General features: G+C 39.9%; 1 protein-coding gene across 3 annotated transcripts in view; it reads left to right on the top strand.

Annotated features, from left to right (window-relative positions):
- CAMK4 (calcium/calmodulin dependent protein kinase IV) overlaps positions 1 to 21,745 on the top strand; it is a 198,274-nt gene that overhangs the window by 99,989 nt on the left and 76,540 nt on the right. For all 3 annotated transcript variants that reach the window (XM_041752192.1, XM_041752191.1, XM_041752194.1), the window contains 2 exons: positions 500 to 578; positions 21,451 to 21,513. In XM_041752192.1, coding sequence (XP_041608126.1) covers positions 500 to 578; positions 21,451 to 21,513 — 142 coding nt within the window. The remainder of the gene's footprint in view (positions 1 to 499; positions 579 to 21,450; positions 21,514 to 21,745) is intronic.

The following is a 21,745-nucleotide window of genomic DNA, read 5'->3' as shown; positions in this document are numbered from 1 at the left end:
GCTGGGCATTGAACAAATTGGTGTAAGTTCACAGGGTCCCCTGTTCCTTCAGCAAGCAGTGCCCGCTGTCCTGACCCTTCCAGCCTGGTGCTGAACTTAAACCCTCTCCCTGACGCCGTACGGTTAATTTTACCCCAGACACGTACCTTTAGAGAAGCTCAGGGACTCTGAGATTTGGTTGATGTCCTCCAAAAGCTACATTCACCTGGGGAACCAGATATTTCCAGAGCCTACTGAATGGAGCAGCCCTGGGCATGTTACTTGTATAGGTATGGGCCGGGAGGAAAGGAACAGACTGGAAAACCTAGAGTTTTTCTGAGTGAACTGTACTCAGTTGTGAGAAAAAAAAAAAATACAACAGTTGGGCTGGTACTGTAGTACAACTTATAAACACTTGTCAGTTATGAGGGTAACTGCAAAAGATACTTATGTTCAAGCTTTCCCCTTGATTTCACGTCCAGAGCATAATATTTTCTTTTTGTCTTTTTCCCCCCTCAAGGGGTGCTACCTCCATTGTGTACAGATGCAAACAGAAGGGGACCCAGAAGCCTTATGCTCTCAAAGTGTTAAAGAAAACAGTAAGTCTATTTCATTATATAACAGTATCTCTAAGGGATCTGTGACCTGAAGAAGGCGGGAGCCCTGATTTACAGGGCAGAGAGGCCAGAGAACTGTGTGCAGCTAACTCCTTGAATCGTGATAATGAGAGTGCAGCCAAATGGCTTGTTTTCTGATGGAAGCTACATGATCCTATGAAAGTGAGTGGATCTCAGGCTGGGTGTGGTTGTGGGGAGAACTGTGGTGAGGAGAAACATTTAGAGCTGGCAGGTGGACCTCTTACGCTTTGTACACCAGTTATGTTTTCATATATATATATATGAAAACATATATATATGAAAACATATATATATATACACACACAGATATAAAATCTCCAATAACAGTTTAATATACTAGAAACGCTTGCTGTTTAAAAATACCTAAATGAAACACAAATAGATGCATTTGTGAAAGGAGTCATCAGCTTCTGACTTCATTTTTAGAAGTTGGATTTGCTTTGGTAAAGTGCAACTAGACAAATGCTGTCGTTTCTAGGACTGAGCCTGTACATTTGAGAAATCTATTTGAATAAGGAAGGATAGTGTTTTCATATTGCTTCTTTTGGCATATACTCCTAGGTGAGCTGAGGGGGCAAAGTTACTTAGGCTTATCTCCAGTGAGTAAGAAATGCAGCAGGTGAAGGTTCACTATACAAATGGCAGCATCTAACACTAGTATTCCTGGTAGGCTCTGTGTCCTACAGAGTATTTGTCACTGCAGTCCCCTGGTACTCTCTGCCTTTAAAGAGTTTCCCTTTATAAGACCACAAAAACACAACATATTCTTTATAGCACATTCTTTCTTTCTCAAATTCTGTGAAATATATATCCTTCTGAAAACCCAGCTGTAAAGTATGCTGAGGAGAGAGCTATCATAAATTTTGAAATCAAATAATTCCTCTTTTAGTCCAAGAGATTTTTTTTTCTAAAGGTGGCTTAATATCACCAGCTGTTTATGTATTGTCTGGCACAGGGAAATTTTAGAATCTCATATAATGAAGAAGAGCATAATGGCATAGGATTTTTCAGTTGAGTAGAAGTAGAATGACATCTTGAAACAACCTTAGAATTTAAAGCCAGAGCAAACTAACAAAGACAGTTTAATTGAAGGATAATAATTTAAATGTCAGTTTCTACTATAAACCTCTATTTTGAATTTCCTATTTGGTATAGCCAATGGTTTAAGTTGCACCAGAATATAGAAGAATCTTTTGATTGATAAGGTTTGGAATTTTCTCTTGAATCAATTTCATATAGTCATAACATTGATTTGTTATGAGGGTAACTGCAAAAGATACTTATCTTTCATAAAAGATAAATTTGATGAGATGGGACTTCCTATTAAATATCTATTTTTTATGAAAATAAATTGGCATGCTTTAGCTGTAGTCACACAAGAGATGTTTTTGGACTTGATTGTATCCTTTCTTGCCGGTTAAAAAAATTGTCAGTAAAATTTGTGAGTGGTTATTTTATTTTCATAAAATAGTTGAGGAAACCTTGAAAGGGGCCAGCTATATGAATGTCTAGGAGAGGAAACATTCAGAAATGACCTGTGAATGCTCAGAATCCCAAAGAACAAATGACTGGTTTAGAAAAATATCGGTTTATGTCAGAAATGTTTGGTTGAATTGGAATAAGAGACGGGTGAAGACATTTGGTGGGTTGGTGACTCATTCATTAGGAAAGTAAAGCTCTGGTTTGCCCTTGCTGTCTTCTCTTCTCCACCTCTGTTGGGGAAACATCCTCCTTGGAAGCCAGGCGGGAAGAAACTGTGGATGGCAACCAAGTGTCAGATGGTGCTGTAAGGCTGTAATGTGCTGTAAGGCACAGTTACTGCTGTGCCAAATGGATGAGAGAAAATCCTCTGGAGAAACCCAAGCTTTGAACATAAATCGGATGGAATCTCCAGCATTGTCTCCTAGAATAAACCATGCACAGAGATGTGTGAATGAGAGAAATAGGAGGCAAAACCTCGAAGAGCAGTTGCCTCCAATGTTTAATTTCATATCGGTTGTGAAGACGAAACTTCCTATCTAAGTGAGATGCATGAAACTTGAGAATCTTTTTACAGAAGAAAAGCAATGCAGGGAAAACAAAGTATTTTCCTAGTGAACGGTTAAAGATCTGCTCTTTCAGGGAAAAGAGGGCTTCAGAAATTGAATTATTTATGTAATCTATTAATTAGATTGAACTGCATAAAATTGCCTCTATGAAATCATTTTTTTATATACAAAAATGGCAACTTTGTGTGGTTCAACTGATAACTTTGGAACCACCATACTACTTCACTGGATAATTCCTCAAGTCCTCATTTTATGACTAGACCTAAACCTAAAAGATCTAAAAGATTGTCTGTCTATTTATCTACCTGTTTATCTTTCTGTCATCTATTATCAGCTATTGATGAGAATTTCCTGGATCTGGTATAATAAACTACCAGAAACAGGGAGGCTTAAAACAGTGGAAATTTATTCCCTTATGGTTCTGAGGCCAGAAGTCTGAAGTCAAGGTTTTTTTTTTTTTGGCAGGGCAATTATTTCTGGGCATGCTCAGGGAGACCTTGTCCCATGCCTCTCTCTTGGCTCCTGGTGACAGAAGCTTGCTTGCAGATGTGTCACTTTGACCTCTGCCTCCATTGTCACACAGCTACCGTCTCCCTATGTGTCTCCATCTCATCTTCCCTCTGCGCACTGTGTCCAAATTTTCCTCTTAGAATGACACCATTCCTATTGGGTGGGGGCCAACCCTATGCCATTATAATCTCATCTTAAATGAACTACTTAACATCTTCAACAACTTGATTTCCAAAGCAGGTCACTTTAGAAGTATTAGTGGTTAGATCTTCAGCATAGCTTTTGGCAGGGGACACAATTCTACCTATAATACTACCTATAAGAGAAAACGTCGTCTTCTTCTTTTTTTTTTTTTTTTATAAGAGAAGACTTCTAAGGTGAATTTCAAAACATGCCATTTAGTATTTTAATGTGAAGATGAGTGTAACTTATATCACACTCAAGAAAATTAATAAACCTAAGAAGATTCCATGAGTTTACAGGTGATTAAATTCACATATGAACATTTTTAAGTCCAGCAAAGATTTCCCATCTCTTTTACAGTCAATTATTTGATAATAATAGTCCTCCCAGGATCTGTTTAAATACTTTTCAAGACAGTTTACTTAAATTTTATTTTGTGTCAATGTTAGTCCGTAATATTCTCATAACTTAATACTTGAGTAAGGATTCAGATTATGTTGGCAATAAAAGACTCTCAGTTCATCACTGAGAATCCCTTAGGCACTGACATGTCTGGATGATAGACAATGACTCGAATTTAGACAGATTAACGCACCAGCCCTATGGAGAAATCCATATCTCTTTGATGGTCAGATACAGAACAGAGTTAATACTGATAATAAACATAAACCATCATGTTTAGATAATTGAATATTTTGACTAAAAAATATCTTTATGGGAAATTAATGTGTAATTATAATAAAAATACATTCTTGAGATTTTCTTTAGTTGACAGCACAAGCAGGGGGAGTTGCAGGCAGGTTGTTGGAGAGGGAGAAGGCGGCTCCCTGCTGAACAAGAAGCCCAATGTGGGGCTTGATCCCAGGACCCTAGAATCACCACCTGCGCTGAAGGCAGACGCCCAACCCACTCAGCCACCCAGGCTCCACAAAAATGTCTTTAATTACCATATATTTTATAGGTGGATATAATACCATGTACTTCATATATAGATAACTATATTTTATAGAATTAGTATACATTAAAATTTGTATCAACAGGTAATAACATGCTTGCAACTTGCCTTCAATTAGTTAAGCAACAAAAAAATGTGTGTGAGTATATGTATGTACACATATATATGGGGAGAGAAAGAAAATATGACAAAAATCAACAATTATTGAATATAGTACAATATACTAGTATCCATGCTGGCATATCAAAATTTCAGTATATATAAAAATTCTCATAACCAAAAGTTTGGGTTAAAACATACTTCAGCATTGACATCCTATTTATCATAACTTAGCATTTCTTCTAGCCATTCAAAAAGCATTTCAGGGGACGCCTGGGTGGCTCAGCGGTTGGGCATCTGCCTTTGGCTTAGGGCGTGATCCCGGGGTCCTGAGATCGAGTCCCATATCGGGCTTCCTGCATGGAACCTGCTTTTCCCTTCTGCCTGTGTCTCTGCCTCTCTCTCTGTGTGTGTCTCTCATGAATAAATAAATAAAATCTTAAAAAAAAAGGCATTTCAAAATCTTGCAGGTTCTAAATGTTCTGATAAACATCAGTGACCCTACTATAGGTGTATTGAAGTGCTAGAAAAAAGAACATTATAGTTGAACCAACTTTTTGCCCTAATGAAAAACCTGGACGTTTCTAGAAGCAATATCCATTCATCTCATTGTGTCATTAACAAGGATAAAGCTTTGAGGACAGCAGGAGTAATAAACAAGAAGGAAAATGAATTAAGAGTCTTTTGTAATGATGGATTTAATTTTTTTCCACTATTATTCATGGTCCTTGTACTGAAGTAGTTATCAAATCACTTGGAGTGGCATCCTTACTCTCCTCTTCGGAAAAAGGTAGCCTGTTTTATAACTTTAATTTTGAAACAGCTACAAATTCAGAAGCAGTGCCTTTTGGTCGCCCGGAAGTTCTTTATCACCTTGCATTTAAGAACTAAGTGACTTGCAGGTATCAGTAGAACTTGTACTATGAACTTTGTAAAACATGAATCAAGAGGTGAAGGAAGAAACAAGGCTAACTTTTTTCCACTTCATTCATGAGTTTTTTATCATCTCCATTTTATGTGATATTTGGAAGAAACTGAAGTAGAGAAAAAGGATTTACTAAGCTACTTCTTCAGATTAATAACATTGGAGCATTAAAGGATTGTGACAGGCACAGGTATTAGGACAACCTGTGATGTAGGAGATGGAACCTTATTACTGGTATCACACGACTTTTGAATATGCTGAACCTAAAATTGCGACAAAATGAGAAAAATAGATTCAAGAAAGTGTCAGAATTTGAACAGAGTAAGCAGATGGAACCTTCAGTTTGGACTGAATTTTGCTGAGTGAAATGGAATTACAACTTTTAAAGAATGGCATGGTGATAATGCCGTTACTATTTTAGGAGTGAGTCACGTGCTTTACGTTTCTTCCTTAGAAGTACATACCTCAGGGTATATCTAAATAATCACCCTTCATCCCTATCAATATGGCTCATATTCAAGAACAACTGAAATTTAAGAAAATTATGCTCACCAATCATTATGGTGTCCTTGAACTTTTGGAGACAAGTATTTGAATTCTAAAAGTGAGATGCAATTTCTAGCTGTATGGCTCAGCTCTTGGAAGAGACTGCATTCAGCTTACTGGAAAATCTATGCCCTTTCATGAAATACCCAGTACCAAGTCTAAGAATTAATCTCAGTGTATAAATTCAGAATTTGTGAGTCTGAGAGCCAATCTCAGCATGCCATTTCAGCATGTATAGGTATTCTGAGTCTCCTTAAGAAGGGCTGTGCAGGGATCCCTGGGTGGCGCAGCGGTTTGGCGCCTGCCTTTGGCCCAGGGCGCGATCCTGGAGACCCGGGATCGAATCCCACATCGGGCTCCCAAGCATGGAGCCTGCTTCTCCCTCTGCCTGTGTCTCTGCCTCTCTCTCTCTGTGACTATCATAAATAAATAAAAATTAAAAAAAAAAAAAAAAAGAAGGGCTGTGCAGTTGTGGGGTGAGATTATGGGGTCTGGAGCCAGACACATTGAGTTCAGGATCACTCCTGCCATTTACTACTTGTGTGGCTTTACAACAAATTGTATAAACCTCTCAATCTTAGTTTCTTCATCTGTAAAATGGCTTTAAGAACATCTAGCTCATGGTGTTCTAGTGAAGATTAAAGTGAGAGATCATTTATGTAAAATATTTTTCAATACCTAGGAAGCTTGTTATAAGTGGGAACATTCTTATTAATTATAAAGGGTCTACACAGACATTTTATATTATGATAGTACCAGTTCATTCTGTGCAGTTCTGATGTTCTCATTAGCTTCATTTAAAACTGAGTAAGCAAAAAAAAAAAAAAAATAAAATAAAAAAAATAAAACTGAGTAAGCAGTACCCAACATATTCTGCAATTTTGTATGAATAAGATTAATTATATTGTTTTTAGAGTGCTTTTAAAATTACTGCTATTATCAATCAAATTTAATACGGTGCTAAATAAAGATCTCTGATCTTAGGACCTCCTATACAAATAAATCTTGGATACTCGTGATTGCTAGATTTAGAATGCTTTGAACCTCATAGCTGTATTCTGGTTCTTAGCATGGGAGCAGTGTGGCTAGGTCCACAGTATAGAAGCTGTCCCTGGTCTAAATTTTGTCATATTTTAGTTATTAGAGTGTAAAGTTACCTATCAATTTCTATAAAGGTTTTTGTTGAATAATTTATTTTACTAGAAAATGCCTTTAAGTTTTATAAAATTTCCATAAGTGCTAAAGGGTGAAAGAGGCCTTTTATCTTTTTTTTTGAGTTAGTTGAAGAAACACACCTTGTGATTTGCTAATAATTCTGTGATTTATTTTTTAATGTCTACTCATTTTTCCTTATATTCTTATGAGTTAACTATTTGAATATATAACTATGATGTTGCAGGAGAATTTGAAACGTTCTAGATTAAATATACACAGGCCTCCTCCTAAATTCTTGGTAGATGAAACTTCAGGATATGTCCATTAGAGGAGATTTCCAGATTCTTCCATTCTAAACTAAAGATAATACTATTTACCCCACTGGGTAAACTGAGGATTACCTGCTCTTGTCTCTTTCTACCTAGCCTTGGGGAACATAGAACACTGACCATGGGCCATTTATTTTCCATTTTCTATGATTTACATAAGAGAGATGTCTGGGTTCATCTTAATTAAAGATTTGCATTTATTAAATGTTGCCATGGCCACTTGTAACCATTCATGGGTGTGCTTTAAAAGTGAAGTCAAGGTTGCCTTTGGTCAGTGATGGACAGGAAAATATAAATCAGTATCTCAAATAGACTTTTTCGGCCCAGTTGAGGTCTCAGAACACATTAAGTAAAGTAGCTTGCAGATAACAAGCTGTGTCAACTGAAGTGAAACTTCTTCAAGCATTGTCAGTTGAAACCTATTGATTTTCAGGGGAACTGTTAAGGCAGGTTTCCTGGAATAGGAACAGGTATATTTCTATTCAGTCTGTGACAAGTATATGTCTACAAGAGAAAAAGGTAGTGGGCTGGAATGTTAAAACCTTGCCCTGATTTGTATGCTTTACCATTCAGAGAGCCACTTGGAAGTCTGAACCTTCTTGCAGAGAATTAGTTGTTGCAGTGTGATTTGTTCTCATTTTTGATAGAAAGGCTGCTGGAATTTGTCACAATTCAGCCTGCTTATCCATTCTCTCATTATATTGATCTTTCCTAAGTATTTTGTTGCCTTTTAAAAAATAAACCATAATTCAGACAACCTGCTTTGAAGGGTGGTGGGAGGTGGGGAGAAAGAGAGATTGAGAGTATAGGCGCATGCCTGGGTGCTGTTGCCTAAAGGAAACACACTTTGTAGTGACGCCATCCACTCAGATGATCACAGTGAAACCTCGAGTGCTTTTATAAGGAGTGGGCAGCTTGATCTAAAGTGATCTCCACCCTTTAAATGGAGGCTGTGGAGTAGCAGAAAAAGGAGATGCGTGATTAGCCACAAACAGGAAATCTTATAGGTAGAGACTAGAAACTTCTCATAGAGCTGAATGGAAAAGGCCTTGAAACTGAAGGAGAAGTGCTAGGAGACCAGCAGTTGAAAGGAGCCAAGGTTGGAAGACCAGAGCTGGGGAGTAGTGCCCAGTGGGCCACATCCAGGTTGACAGGAGAGTCGAAAGAACAGTTTACCAGCCTTAGAGCAGAGTTGGGATTCATAGCTTACTAAGAAGGGAACAGGCTATAATATCAGTGTTAACAGAAGGACATTGCAATAAATTTTGATTTTTTTTTTGTATTTATGGTACAATGTTGAATGATGGTCAAAGCTACATCCATCCAGATAAGGTAAGAAGAAGAGGGGAGAAGGAAGGCTAAGAAAAAGGATCAAGTTTTGGAACTCCAAAACCATGGGTCTGCTAAAGGACAGGAAAGGAGTGACTATGTGCAGATATTAATTAGAAGAGATTTGAATAATTTTCAGTACTGAATTAGCTATCAACTGCTTTCTTTTTAAAGTTAAATATTCTCAAGTCATCTTATGCCCCTTCAGTAGTTTTAACAGTAAAGGAGCTTAATGCTGATAAGAATGGTGCCCACATGTAATTATTAAACCCTATGTGGCCCCTTTCACATGTTAACACAACGTGCCCCATGGGAGTATCTTACTTATGGGAGTTTTAGAAAACAGACGTGTCCAAAGTACATAATGGCATACAGAATTTGAACCCAGGGCTTTGAGTCCTAAATCTGGGTCCTTTCTGTTTATACCAGTTAAGTCCTGATAGAAAAAAAGACCAAAGGGGAAAAAAACACAGACAAAAAAAAGATAGGAATGATCATGGCCCAGATCTGAGACTGAAACTAGATATTGCTCCTTGCTAAGCTGGTAAGAGATGAAAAAGCCTCTGTTGACACAGAAAAAGAGAAACTGAGTGCATTTCTAAGTCACACTGTGAAACAAAGGTAAATAATATTCCCTATGTGCAGCAAACACAAGCAACATATTCTTTACAAATGCTGTTAAAAGCTTAATTTAATGAGTCTCAGCACACAATATTCACTAACAAATGAAAGAGGAATAACTAGGGAGCGTGTAAGACACAAACTATATTGTGTTGCTTGGTGTGAATCTCTTTGCACTTTGTCTTACTGGCAGATGGGATGGAGGGACCCCAGGCATGGATGCGTGTATGGAATTCCAATTTCTTCTCTGCTGCAGGTGTCAGTATCACAAGATAAATTCACTTAAAGCTTCTCATATTTATCTCTACCCCAGAAATCTGGGAAATATATCAAATGGGTTGTTATATCTAGTCCCCCACACACACAACATACCAAGCTGTCATTGGGAGGATTTTTTTAAAATTTGGGGATCAGAATAGTCTAGAACTATTTTTCCATAATAACATGAGGACACATTTGGGTGTTGTGATCAATGTCAAGATGGGGCATGTGTAATAAAGTACTACAAGCTGTGAATGATTTTTTTTTCCTTGATAAAGCAGATGTAAGATTACCATTATGAGCTTTTAAATTTTGACATTCTTACGACGGGGGAATGTGGACAAGTGTCAAAATTTACCTACAACATTTATCTGCCAAAAAATTTAAAGTATCCTCTATTTTCTTTTTTTTTAATTAAAAAATTTTTTTATTGGAGTTCAATTTGCCAACATTTAGCATAACACTCAGTGCTCAACCCATCCCCCCCTCAGTGCCCATCACCCAGTCAACCCCACCCCCCACCCACCTCCCTTTCCACCACCCCTAGTTCATTTCGTTAGGAGTCTTCCATGTTCTGTCTCCCTTTCTGATATTTCCTACCCATTTCTTCTCCCTTCCCCTTTATTCCCTTTCACTATTATATTCCCCAAATGAATGAGACCATATAATGTTTGTCCTTCTCTGATTGACTTACTTCACTCAGCATCATATCCTCCAGGTCCATCCACGTCGAAGCAAATGGTGGGTATTTGTTGTTTCTAATGGCTGAGGAATATTCCATTGTATACATAGACCACATCTTCCTTATCCATTCATCTTTCGATGGACACCGAGGCTCCTTCCACAGTTTGGCTATTGTGGACATTGCTGCTATAAACATCGGGGTGCAGGTGTCCTGGCGTTTCACTGCATCTGTATCTTTGGGGTCAGTCCCCAGCAGTGCAAAGTATCCTCTATTTTCTATGATAATTAAATTCTTCCTGAGATTGGTACCCCTGGATATCTGGGGAAATGATACTTAAACTTTCCAGTTAAAGACATCTTAGTGTTACCTCATTTAAAAAATCTTTTTCAGTTTAAAAGAACTTCTCTAGGGTAAATATTCAATGTAAGTTTATCTGTCTCAGAGCTGTTTGTCCCTTGCCCTGTTCTTTCCATACTTGCTTAAAGTTACTCATGGTGTTTCCGGTGAGATTGAAGTACCCATGCACCACAGCCATCACCAGTCGCTGACCACACTGAACACCTGACCAGATGAGGCCGCCAGCAGCAATAGACAGTTGGGGACACATCAGGGAGTCACATAGTGGTCGACATTCAGGGACAGGAGTAAACCAGCCAGGCAGCACAAAATCAGAGACCAGCTCAGGGCATGGATTACAAACCCGTTCTGCTGTCTTCTCTGAACCCTGCCAGTCCTGGACAGTATCAGAGAGGGGACACGCTAGGGCATTGTCATGGAATGATGTGCGTGTCTACCCAGTCACTTAGGCATGAGGCCTTTAAACTCTGAGCCATTTAACCCAGAAGAGACTTAAGGAGAAACTAATGGGAGCACCAGGAGGATGTGCACATCACCCCAAAGAGAAAGATGTTGAGAAGAACTGAGCTGACATACTTCAGCTGCGGATTTCTAGAAGCCTCTGGTCTCCAGAAAAGGGAAGCTCTGGGGTCCACTTATGTTAAGACGCTTCTTCAGCAAGGTCACACCTTCAGAGGAAGAGTACTGCCCTGCAGCAACATCAACAATGGAATTTTTTCAAACCTTAAATCATTAAGATTTCTACTATCTCTTTCCTTATAATTCCAGCCCCAGAACATGTTTATATTGCTTTTGAGGTAATTTAAAATCTTTTTTTTTTGTCAGTAACATTACTTTTCTTAGAGAAAAATTTCAGCATCCTTGAACAATATTAATTAGCTTATTTGAAAGTCATAATTATCTTAGAAAGAACAACAGTTAAGGAGCTAAAGCTTCTAAGAGTATCCAGGTTTTCTCCTATTGAAAGCTTTTCTCTTAAGGGATTCAACCCCAAGATGTGATTGATGAGATTTAAAATCATGTTTATAAGAGTATTTTATGTTTTTGTTATTTGACAGACCACAAAGTCATAAGATCCCTGTCTTTGTTTGGGGTCTGGGGTTTTAAAATTGAGGATCATGATGGCGTACATGTCCTCTCAGACATCCAGGAACCACCTAGAGCAAAGATGAGAACCCAGATGTTACTCCTTGGAGCCAGGCAGCCTTGATGTCAAGACGCCCAGCCCTGGTGATCTGGAACAACCACATGGTAGCTGCATCCAGTCATCCGCACCTGGCCTTCCTCAGATATTGTCTATTCTAGAGAAATCAAAACTCCTCATCTCATACCAGGAAGACGTGTACACTATGTGCATTAAGGCATGTGCAAAGGAGGGGTGCAGGTCCTAGCAAGAACAGAGGCAGGAAAGGCACAAAAAGTAGGTTTTTATTGCCTTCCTTCAGTTTCCCTACCTCAGCACTACAAGGGCGTGATGCAGTTTGTTAAGTTCTAAGAGAAATTCGAATTAGGAGATAGCTGATACCCAGGTCTGTAGTAACTCAGGTGTGACCTCGGTGGCCAACTGGGTAATAAACATAAGAATTTGGTATTAAAAGCTCTGTGGAGCTTAACCAAAGTAGTGCGGCTTTTATCCCAATCTTCAAAAAAAGGTGCAGAAAGGCATTTAAATGTAAATGCAAACAGATATCAGTTCCCCTCTTTGATTACCTTCAAATAAGAAGATTATATTGGATATAGTTTAGGATTTTGATGAAGTTATCTTTCACTTTTAGAAGGAAAGAGGAACAAAACCATATTTCAAGCTTCTTAGACACTTTTTTCCTTACTAGGACTGGCACTTTCATAAATCCCAATATTTCTAGTTTGTTTCAATTAGAGTGACTTTTATGGGAAAACATAGAAAATTGAAAATAGAACACTAGGAAATACTTACCTTACTTTTAAAAAGTCCTTTCAGGAAAGGCACTGAACATCTACTGTGAGCAGGAGACTTCACAACTATTTTCATTTACTCCTTAAACAGTGATACTGTAAATAGCAATTATTATCTCTATTTTAGCTCTGAAGAAATCTAAATAATCCTCAGGATAAATGATTTTATCAAGGACTCTAAATGGCAGAACCAGAATTCAAGTTGCATTTTCAAAAAATTTTATTTATTTATTTATTTATTTATTTATTTATTTATTTATTTTATTTATTAATTCATGAGACACAGAGACAGAGACACAGGCAGAGGGAGAATCAGGCTCCCCGTGGGGAGCACGATGTGGGACTTGATCCCACGCCCTGAGCCGAAGGCAGATGCTCAACCATGGAGCCCCCCAGGCATCCCACAAGTTGCATTTTAAAATAAAGTACAGCCGTGGCTGTTCATTACACAGTGATTTATATTGTAGCAAATTGTAAGAAATCCTAAGAATCTAATGATAAAAATAGTCATTGATGATACTAGGGCATTAGGAAACTGTTTTACACTTTGCTTGTGAATGTTAGGTATCCTTAATATCTTATGGTATTTTTCATGAAACTTGTAAGAAACAAAGCTATCTGTCTGTATTTGAAGTATGTAAAGAAACAGCGTTTAAAAAGTTGAAAGAAAATGAACCAAAATGCTAATGATAATTGTGTTCCAATGGTAGGTATATTTCTCACTTTTATGTTTTATATTTCACATTTTTTTAAGGTGGCTAGGATACTTCTCTAGAAATTTATACTATCTATTTTCTTTTTCTTTCTTTCTTTCTTTCTTTCTTTCTTTCTTTCTTTCTTTCTTTCTTTCTTTCTTTCTTTTTTAAGATTTATTTACTTATTTGTGATAGACATAGAGAGAGAGAGAGGCAGAGATACAGGAGGAGGGAGAAGCAGGCTCCATGCCTGGAGCCCGGCACGGGATTCGATCCCAGGATCCAGGATCGCGCCCTGGGCCAAAGGCAGGCGCCAAACCGCTGAGCCACCCAGGGATCCCCTATACTATCTATTTTCTTCCAGCCCTGGCAACATGCCCCTGAAAAGAGAATTTCGGAGGCTGACATTACATTCCTTTTTTATCACAGGATATCAGCTTCTTTCTTTTTGCAAGCATCTGACTGTGCTGGTGTCAGGGAATCTGGGGGAGTAGGGACCCAGCCAAGCTTCCCTCTTGAACTGTCCCCTGACAGGCAGAGACAACAGAGAGTTTGCAGCTCCATCCCTATACTTCCCTGCTTCCCAAGGTCGTCTAGCTCCTTCAGGAGCCCATAGTGCCTTCCAGCTTCTGATTTTCATCATTTTCACTTCTTTTAATCTTTTCTCTGGCTGTGTTTGATACAAAGCATTGATCACACAAATAAAGGCAAGGTGTGCTGTTTGAAGAATGGCCCTCCCTTTTGGCAGCTTGAAGAGCTCTGTATCCTGTGATGGGGGAGAGGAGCAGATGGGAAACATCACCCCCTGTTGCAGTGGATTAGAAAGTCCGTAACGCCACCAAAGCTTTTATTATTATTTATTATTTCTTGGAACATTCTCGCTTACCTTGGGAGAATGTCGTCTTAATACTGATTCTTTGTGGCTCACGGTTTGGAAACCACAAGCTAATATCCATGCGGGCCCTAGATTGGGTATTTTGCTCTGCCAGGAGGACAGGTGTCCTCCACTCCATTAGTACCAATAACATGACAAAAATGTCATACAGATTCGAATGACAAGAGGACAGACTAATCAGTTCTAATCTCCGCTAACCAAAGCTGTGAAACCAGGGATCTTTCCTTTGAACCAGCCAACTCTTGTATTGGAGTACTAGCCCCCTCCCTTCCTCTCTAGCTTGCTTCCTTTCTTCCTTCCTTCCTTCCACTGTATACCAGGCATTGGTAAAAAATGCTGGGGATACTGATGTGTAGGAAATGGACAGAACCCTTGGTGTCCTACAGCTTTGTGTTCTGGTAAGAAAAACAAACAATGAATTGGAAATTAAATGATAACATTGGCTTTTTTGGCAAATGTTATTAAGAGATTAGAGTGATATGATTCATGGTATGAGGATAAATGTGTATGTGTGTGTAGTCACTTTTGAAGAAGAGTCCGGGGAAGGCCCCTCAAGTGCTCTGAGAAGTCAGAAGGTCTAGTGCAAGAGGAAGGAGCAAGTGCAAAGGCTTTGGAGTCGGGTCTAGTAGTTGAAAGGCCTGTGTAGAGAGAAAAATGACATCAGATTGAAAGGGTGAGGCCCAGCCATCCAGAGTTTTATGGTCCATGGTAAAGCGTTTGTGTTTATTCCAAGTGCAATAGATGCCAACAAAGGCATTTAGGTAGGAGAGTGACATGCTCTGATACACATTTTAAAGACATCACTGTAGCCTGTATGCAGAGGGAATGATTGTAAAGGGTAAGAATCCAGAGAGATTAGTGAGGAGGTATTTCAGAGCCTTTATTTTTTATTTTATTTTATTTTTTTTAAAAGATTTTATTCATTCATGAGGGAGAGAGAGAGAGAGAGAGAGAGAGGGAGGCAGAGACACAGGCAGAGGGAGAAGCAGGCTCCATGCAGGGAGCCCGATGTGGGACTTGATCCCGGGTCTCCAGGATCACGCCCTGGACTGAAGGCGGTGCCTAACCGCTGAGCCACCGGGGCTGCCCTCAGAGCCTTTAAAGTAGAAGGAAAGTCAGACCAGAATGGTGACGTGGAATAATCAATTTTATTTCAAGAACGGAGTGACCAAATATATCCAATGCTGCTGACAGGATAGGATGAGTAGTTTGGCTCCAAGGGCTCCTCCAAAAAGGCCCTGATTCTTTTCTAGAAGAGCAATTTGGAGGCATTCTTGGGATGAAGCCAGAGAGGGTTGCACTGACAAATACAAGGGGGTGGGAGGAAGAAGTGGAGAAAGGAGGCAGAGACCATTCTGGGGAGTTTGTCTGTGGAGGGAAGCAGAGAAATGCTTTGGAAGCAGGCAGAGAGGTGAGGCACTGAGGGATGCCTCTGGCATTGTGGGATACCCAATCTAGGGTCTTTTGAAGGAGAAGAGGTATTAAATCAGGGTTACTCCCATATATTCTTAATCCCAGGGAGAGATACAGAGATGAAAAAAGGGGAAAAGAGCTAGTGAAAGATGTAAAGTCCTTTCTGCTTTATATATTTTTATATATCTCCTATCTTCTCTGTTAAGCCAAATCTGTTTCTAGTGAGAGTCTAGCATGAGCCAGATCTTTTGTATAAACTTTGTTCAGCTTGTCATCTCTCCCAGGAATATTTTAAGCCTGTTTCATTCACTATAAGATAAAAGACTGTTTCTTGTGAAAGAATTTCTGGCATCTGTGAGCAGAAAGGCTTAGATTTTAGAACGTAGGAATGTGGGAGCAGAGGTGCCTCCCTTGAGGGAGCTGCCCGGTTCTGAATCTCCCTGACTATAGACATTTCCGGTTCCGAAATACAGGCATCTTTATTTCCTGTTTGAACTTCATGGAGCCATTCTTGTCTGGCCTGAACTCTTCCAGTCCTTGGGCTCCCCTCCACTGGAAAGCTCTACTCTTCCCATGGCCCTGCCAGTGTTTCAGGAGTCTGCAGGGAGTAGGAGGTGACTATTAACAGAACTATCAAAAAATGAGTCTCATAGTTTCCAAAACCAAGCTTATTTGATTGATGTGCATTATGAGAGTTTGTCTTCCCAGGCTAATCAGAACAAGAGTGGTGATGCTCGTCAGTGTTAAATATAAAATAAGATATTGGTCCCTCCACAGTGCATACCTCCTTGCTGTCCCACCCCATCACGGCCAGGGCTCATCACTGCCTCCACCTCTGAACCAGACCTCTACTGTGCAGCTGCCCCTTCCATGTTCCTCTCCACTGGGCCCAGACTCACACTGCAAGATCTAGCAGAAGAACATTCAGGACAGAAAACTATCTAGTACGTGGTGGAAAGGCCCAGAAATGGAAATGATCTTGGGTTCTTCAGAGATCAACTAGATGATTAGCGAGCTAGAATGAGAGGGGACGGCTGATGGGTAAGTGGAGTGGACAGTGGGCAGGGCTGTGATGTTACTAGCTCTTCTGAACCTGCTCCTTTAGTCCTTCCCACCTCAGGACTTAATGGCCGTTTTATGCTTCCCATTGCTGAAGCTGAAAAACTTAGAGTCAACTTCTGCACTTTCCTTTCTCTTACATCCCGCAGCCAATTCATCTGCAAATACTATTTTCTCTCCCTTAAAAATACCCATCTGCTTCATGCCTCTGTCATCACTACCAAACCTCCCTAATTTCTCACTGGAATAACTTGTTAACTAGTGTCCCTGCTTTACTCTTTCCATCATCCTCATCTCTATAAAATTCAGAGCATCTTTTTTCTTTCTTTTTCTTTTTTTTTTTTTTAGAGAGAGGGAGTGGGGAAGGGTGGAAAGAGGGGAGAGAGAATCTCAAGCAGGCTCCATACTCAGCACAGAGCCCACTGTGGGGCTCAGTCTTACGCTCCTGAGATCATGGCCTGAACCAAAATCAAGAGTCAAATGCTTAACCAACTGAGCTGCTCAGTTGGTTACCCCTCACAGTATTTATTTATTTATTTATTTATTTATTTATTTATTTATTTATTTATTTTTATTGTTTCAGAGTATCCTTTTAAAACTTAACTAAGACTGTGTCATTCTTTTCTCAGAATCTTAAAGTCCTCCTAAAGCATCAAGTTCTTACTCAGTCACCATAGCTTCTATGACCTGACCCCTGGTTATGAGGAGCCTCCATCATCATCTCCTACTTTCCTCCCCTGTCACTTTGCTTTGGCTAAACACCTTGCTGCCACTCGTAGCTGAGGGCCTTGGTGTTAGCTGTTTCTCGGTCTAAAGCACTCCTCCCTCAGATCCAAGTGGCCCTGCACCATGGTATGTCTCTAACCCTCGATCTCAAATAGCATCCTTCACCACCCCATGTCCTTTACCTTTTTTTCTTCCTTAGTATTTATCAACTCTGGACCTTTTACTTATTTACTTCTTTTGTAATCTTCACTAGAACATAATAAGCTTCTTAGGACATGAAATTTCTAGGCAGTTTATCTGTTTTGTTCACTCCTGTATCCTCATGCCCAGAATAAAATCTGCATGTAGGGGGTGATCAAAAATTTTTGTGGAATAAATGGATGACATTAATTGGATACAAATGTATATAGGATAATAAATTGGATGATGATAATATTGTGTTCTCTTTGTATTATTTATACCTTCTCAGAGGGTTGGAAAGGTATAGAATAGGAGATCTATGGTAAAAGGGGGAAGGCAGGGGGGTATTGGATGTTAGAGGAGGAAAAGTGTGAAATGTTCTGTTGTAGAGTAAGGAGCTCTGAGGGTCCCTTGAGATTAGGGGTCATAAATTAAAAAATGGGACCGATCAAGATTGTTGTCCAGACACTTTAGTTCAGACACAGACATGGAGTAAAAGAAGAGTAGAGTTTAACCAATTTAAGGGTTTTACTTGGGGAGTCCAACAGAGAAAGATAAGAGCAAAAGGAGTTGGGGGAGATGCATATCAGTGCTTATCCTTTTTTAAAAAAAGATTTTATTTACTTGTGAGAGACTCCGAGAGAGAGGCAGAGACACAGGTGGAGAGAGGAGCAGACTTCCTGTGGGGAGCCTGTTGGGGGACTCGATCCCGGGACCCTGGGACCTTTGGTCACACCATGAGCCAAAGGCAGACACTCAACCACTGAGCCACCCAGGCGGCCCTATCAGTGCTTATCCTAATGGACTATGGAAACTAAGTAAGAACTAAAAAGACAGGAGGTAGAAGGCAGAAAGCAGGAGGTTTCAAATCAGTATTTTTGAAGTGGTACAATTGCTGGTAATGACAAGGCCTGGATATGGCCATGGGGATGGGTTACTAAGGGAGAGTGGAGGAGGAGATTGTTGGAATTGAAGAAATGACAAACTAGAGACAAGGATGTTGACAGGATCGTTCACATGAGAGTTGAAGTTGTTAAGAACGATGATAGGGTCCGCGGTTGAGATGAAGTTGCTGAAATGTTCTGAGATTTGAGGATGCTTAGGAAGAGTAACAGAGATAGGAATAGGAGCAAAACAAAAAAGGGTGCAAGTTGGGCTGGCTGATGGCAGACATTTCAAGACAGCTGAGACTTTAGGAGGACAAGGGAGGAGAAATGGTTTAGACAGCAGTGGGGACAGGAAGGCCACCTGTCCCCCCAGGCCCTGTGGTACATCTCCTATTGGGACAAAAACAAGACACCACTTGAGAAGACAACGAAAAAGGTAAGGTATCATGAGATGTCCAGGTTTCCATCAGGTTAATATAAAAGGAATAATCAGATTTGGTTAAAATTAAATAGTTACGGGAGATACCAGGCTCCGTATTTTTATCTGTAAACCGCATTTGATTTTTACATGTTCAAACAGCAGTGCTTAGCTTTTAAATCTTTGTAGGCTAAAACTGTCATTCTTGAATTTAACAAAGTGCCAGCTGACAGGTCTTTTCACCAAGTATGTTGGTGCCAACATGTACTTGTTGATATGTCAGGAAACAGGATGCTAAATTAGGCAGAAGCTATGCAGAAGAGAACTGTCGTGAAAATTTAAAGACATTTGTCTGCTTATTTATTTATCTACTAATAATTTGTATTTTGCCATTTTCCACAAAGTGTTTGAGGAGCACAGTCCTGTGCTTCACATCATGTTCTCTTGTCATTGCTCAAGCTACAAATAAGCCTAAGAAGCCAGAGAAAGAACAGAGAGACACACAAGCTTATGGACTCAAACCCCGCAGAGAACATGAGACGAGGCTGAGCATCTGATGTGGAGATGCCACTGTACTTGCCTGAATCCTAGGAGTAGAGCAGTAGTCTCTGCTCATATAGGTTCCCCAACTCAGCAGAGTATTTAAAATCCCAGAGTCCAGATCTGGGCCACATCTGAGGTGCCCAAGTGGCTCAGGTCCACCACAATCTGCTGTTACAAAATCCCCTTCTCCTCCTCAGGTCCTTTCCTGCCTCTGCCTCCATCCATCATTCCCACAGTACAGAAATGGGTTTCCTTTTCTTTTCCTAAGTCCTCATTATGTCTTCTTCACGTATTTTTCAATCCTTTCTCCTTTCTTTTCTGTAACTTCTCAGCCCCAGGACAGGAGTATAACTGCTGTATATCTTAATGAAGGGTCCATGTCTGATTAACTCTGTTCCAATGGTGGGCCTTTTTCTTTGATATTACTCTAGAATGACACCTTTTATCCATTTCTTTATCTCCTGCCATAGAGAATAATAGTAAAATTGGGATTTCTTTCAACAATAAGGAATCTTAAGTTCCATGGACTTTTAATACAAATCAGTATAACCACTTTTATTAAATTGTTTTATTTTCTTATGTGTAATCTTCAAGAAGTATGTTTTCTATTGAAAGTATTTCAGAAACCATTAAAATTATTAGATGCTTCAAAGGTGACTTTATGAGGATGAAGGGAGATATTTGGATATTTTGAACAATTTAAATAGAGGAGCTAAAATAGGTTTTAAGAAAAACCCCATGTACCCAGCCCATTTAAAATCGACAACTAGAACAATAAGACAATATAAATAGAAGACAAACCTCTTACTAATTAGCAATAAAAGGCAGTAAATTAGAGAGGCAGGACCATTATCCCATTTTTGTCAATCTGGCTTACCTTATGACAGATGAGCACTCCGGAACACACTGTGACAGGACAAACTCCTTTGGGCTTCAGCTTCCCTCTGTCCACCAGTCCTCCCCACTAGGAGAGCTGGAGTGCCCACTGTCTGCTTCATGCAGTTAGGCCAACTGGACACACAGCTGAAGCTTGTGGCCCTTCCAGCCACTTCTAGATTTGAGTGAGATAGAATACCTCATGAGGAGGATTATGGCATCAGAACTGCCACAGAGACCGGACGTGCAACCTAAACGTGTGGAAAAGTTAACACCAGAGGGCAGGATTGCACCTGTGGGCAACAGGAGAAGTAGCTTCCAAGGCGGGTGAAGTCTCCCTCCTTCCTGTGAACGTCTTCAAGGCGTGATGGCTTGGTGCGGCTCCTCTGGACCAGTGCTGTGTGCCAACTGTATGCACCTGCCCGTGTGACCTCCTGTTTCTTTACATCTCCTGTGCCACCGTAGGCAGTGTGCTGACTGCATATGTCACCCCTCACCTTGCCATACTTCCCCTTATCCCTGCCCTCACGGCATCTTCCAAATAAAATATCAGAGTGTTTGTTGATCCTTGCCCTCACGTTTGTGTGCTGGGGAACCTGGGCTCAAATACATCCCCCAACTTAGAATTTAATAATATATGTTATGTATTTTATAATTGTGAATTGTTAGTAACAAAAACTACCATTCTTCAAGGTGTTTTGTAAATACTGAAGGTAATTTTATGGGTTTCAGTTTTGTAATATTGATCTGTTGAAGCCATCTGTTGATGTCTGAAGATGCTAATTATAGTAGCACTTGGAAGCTAATTTCAGGTCACCATAATGACTGTTCAGATAGCTGCCCAGTGATTTTTGTGGTGTGTTTGACAGTTATTTTCTAGAAAAACATCACTGATTCTGAGTGCCAGGGTCAGGGCTCAGTCCCTGATGAGAGCAGTGATTTTTGAAAAAGAGGCTTGACAAGTTGTGATCCACATTGTAACTAGTTCTGCCTTATGTCTGAAGCAGAGAAGAAAGACCTACAACTGAAAAGGGGTGGAGGTGGGAGCATTAGGAAAGAGACCAGAAACGCCGGAGAATGAGCCTCTTTGCCAATGACCTGATTCACCCAGGTGGTTAGTGCTGTTTCTGATTCTCTGCTGCAGTTAAGGTATTTCTAAGGTGAGAGTTCCTTTTACTTTCTCTCTCTCATTTTGCCTTCTAGGTGGACAAAAAAATTGTGAGAACTGAGATAGGAGTTCTTCTTCGCCTCTCACATCCAAACATTGTAAGTGGTTTTTAATCTACTATTTCAAATAATCCTCAAAGTTACAGAATGGGATCTTTGTTCTTTGTTGCCCATGCTGATAATGAGAAAGGGATTCTTCACCACCAGCAGGTAGCTGCCATCGCCTCCTCTCGTCCTCATCTGATCACATTTTTCAGTTCTTTAGCTGAATAAATCTTAAAAATAATACCACTTGAAAGGGTTTCAAAATGGACGGATCAGCACTATATAC

The sequence above is a fragment of the Vulpes lagopus genome, chromosome 4 (assembly GCF_018345385.1).
Source record: "Vulpes lagopus strain Blue_001 chromosome 4, ASM1834538v1, whole genome shotgun sequence".
Classification (NCBI taxonomy): domain Eukaryota; kingdom Metazoa; phylum Chordata; class Mammalia; order Carnivora; family Canidae; genus Vulpes; species Vulpes lagopus.
This window is presented reverse-complemented; position numbering and strand designations above follow the sequence as displayed.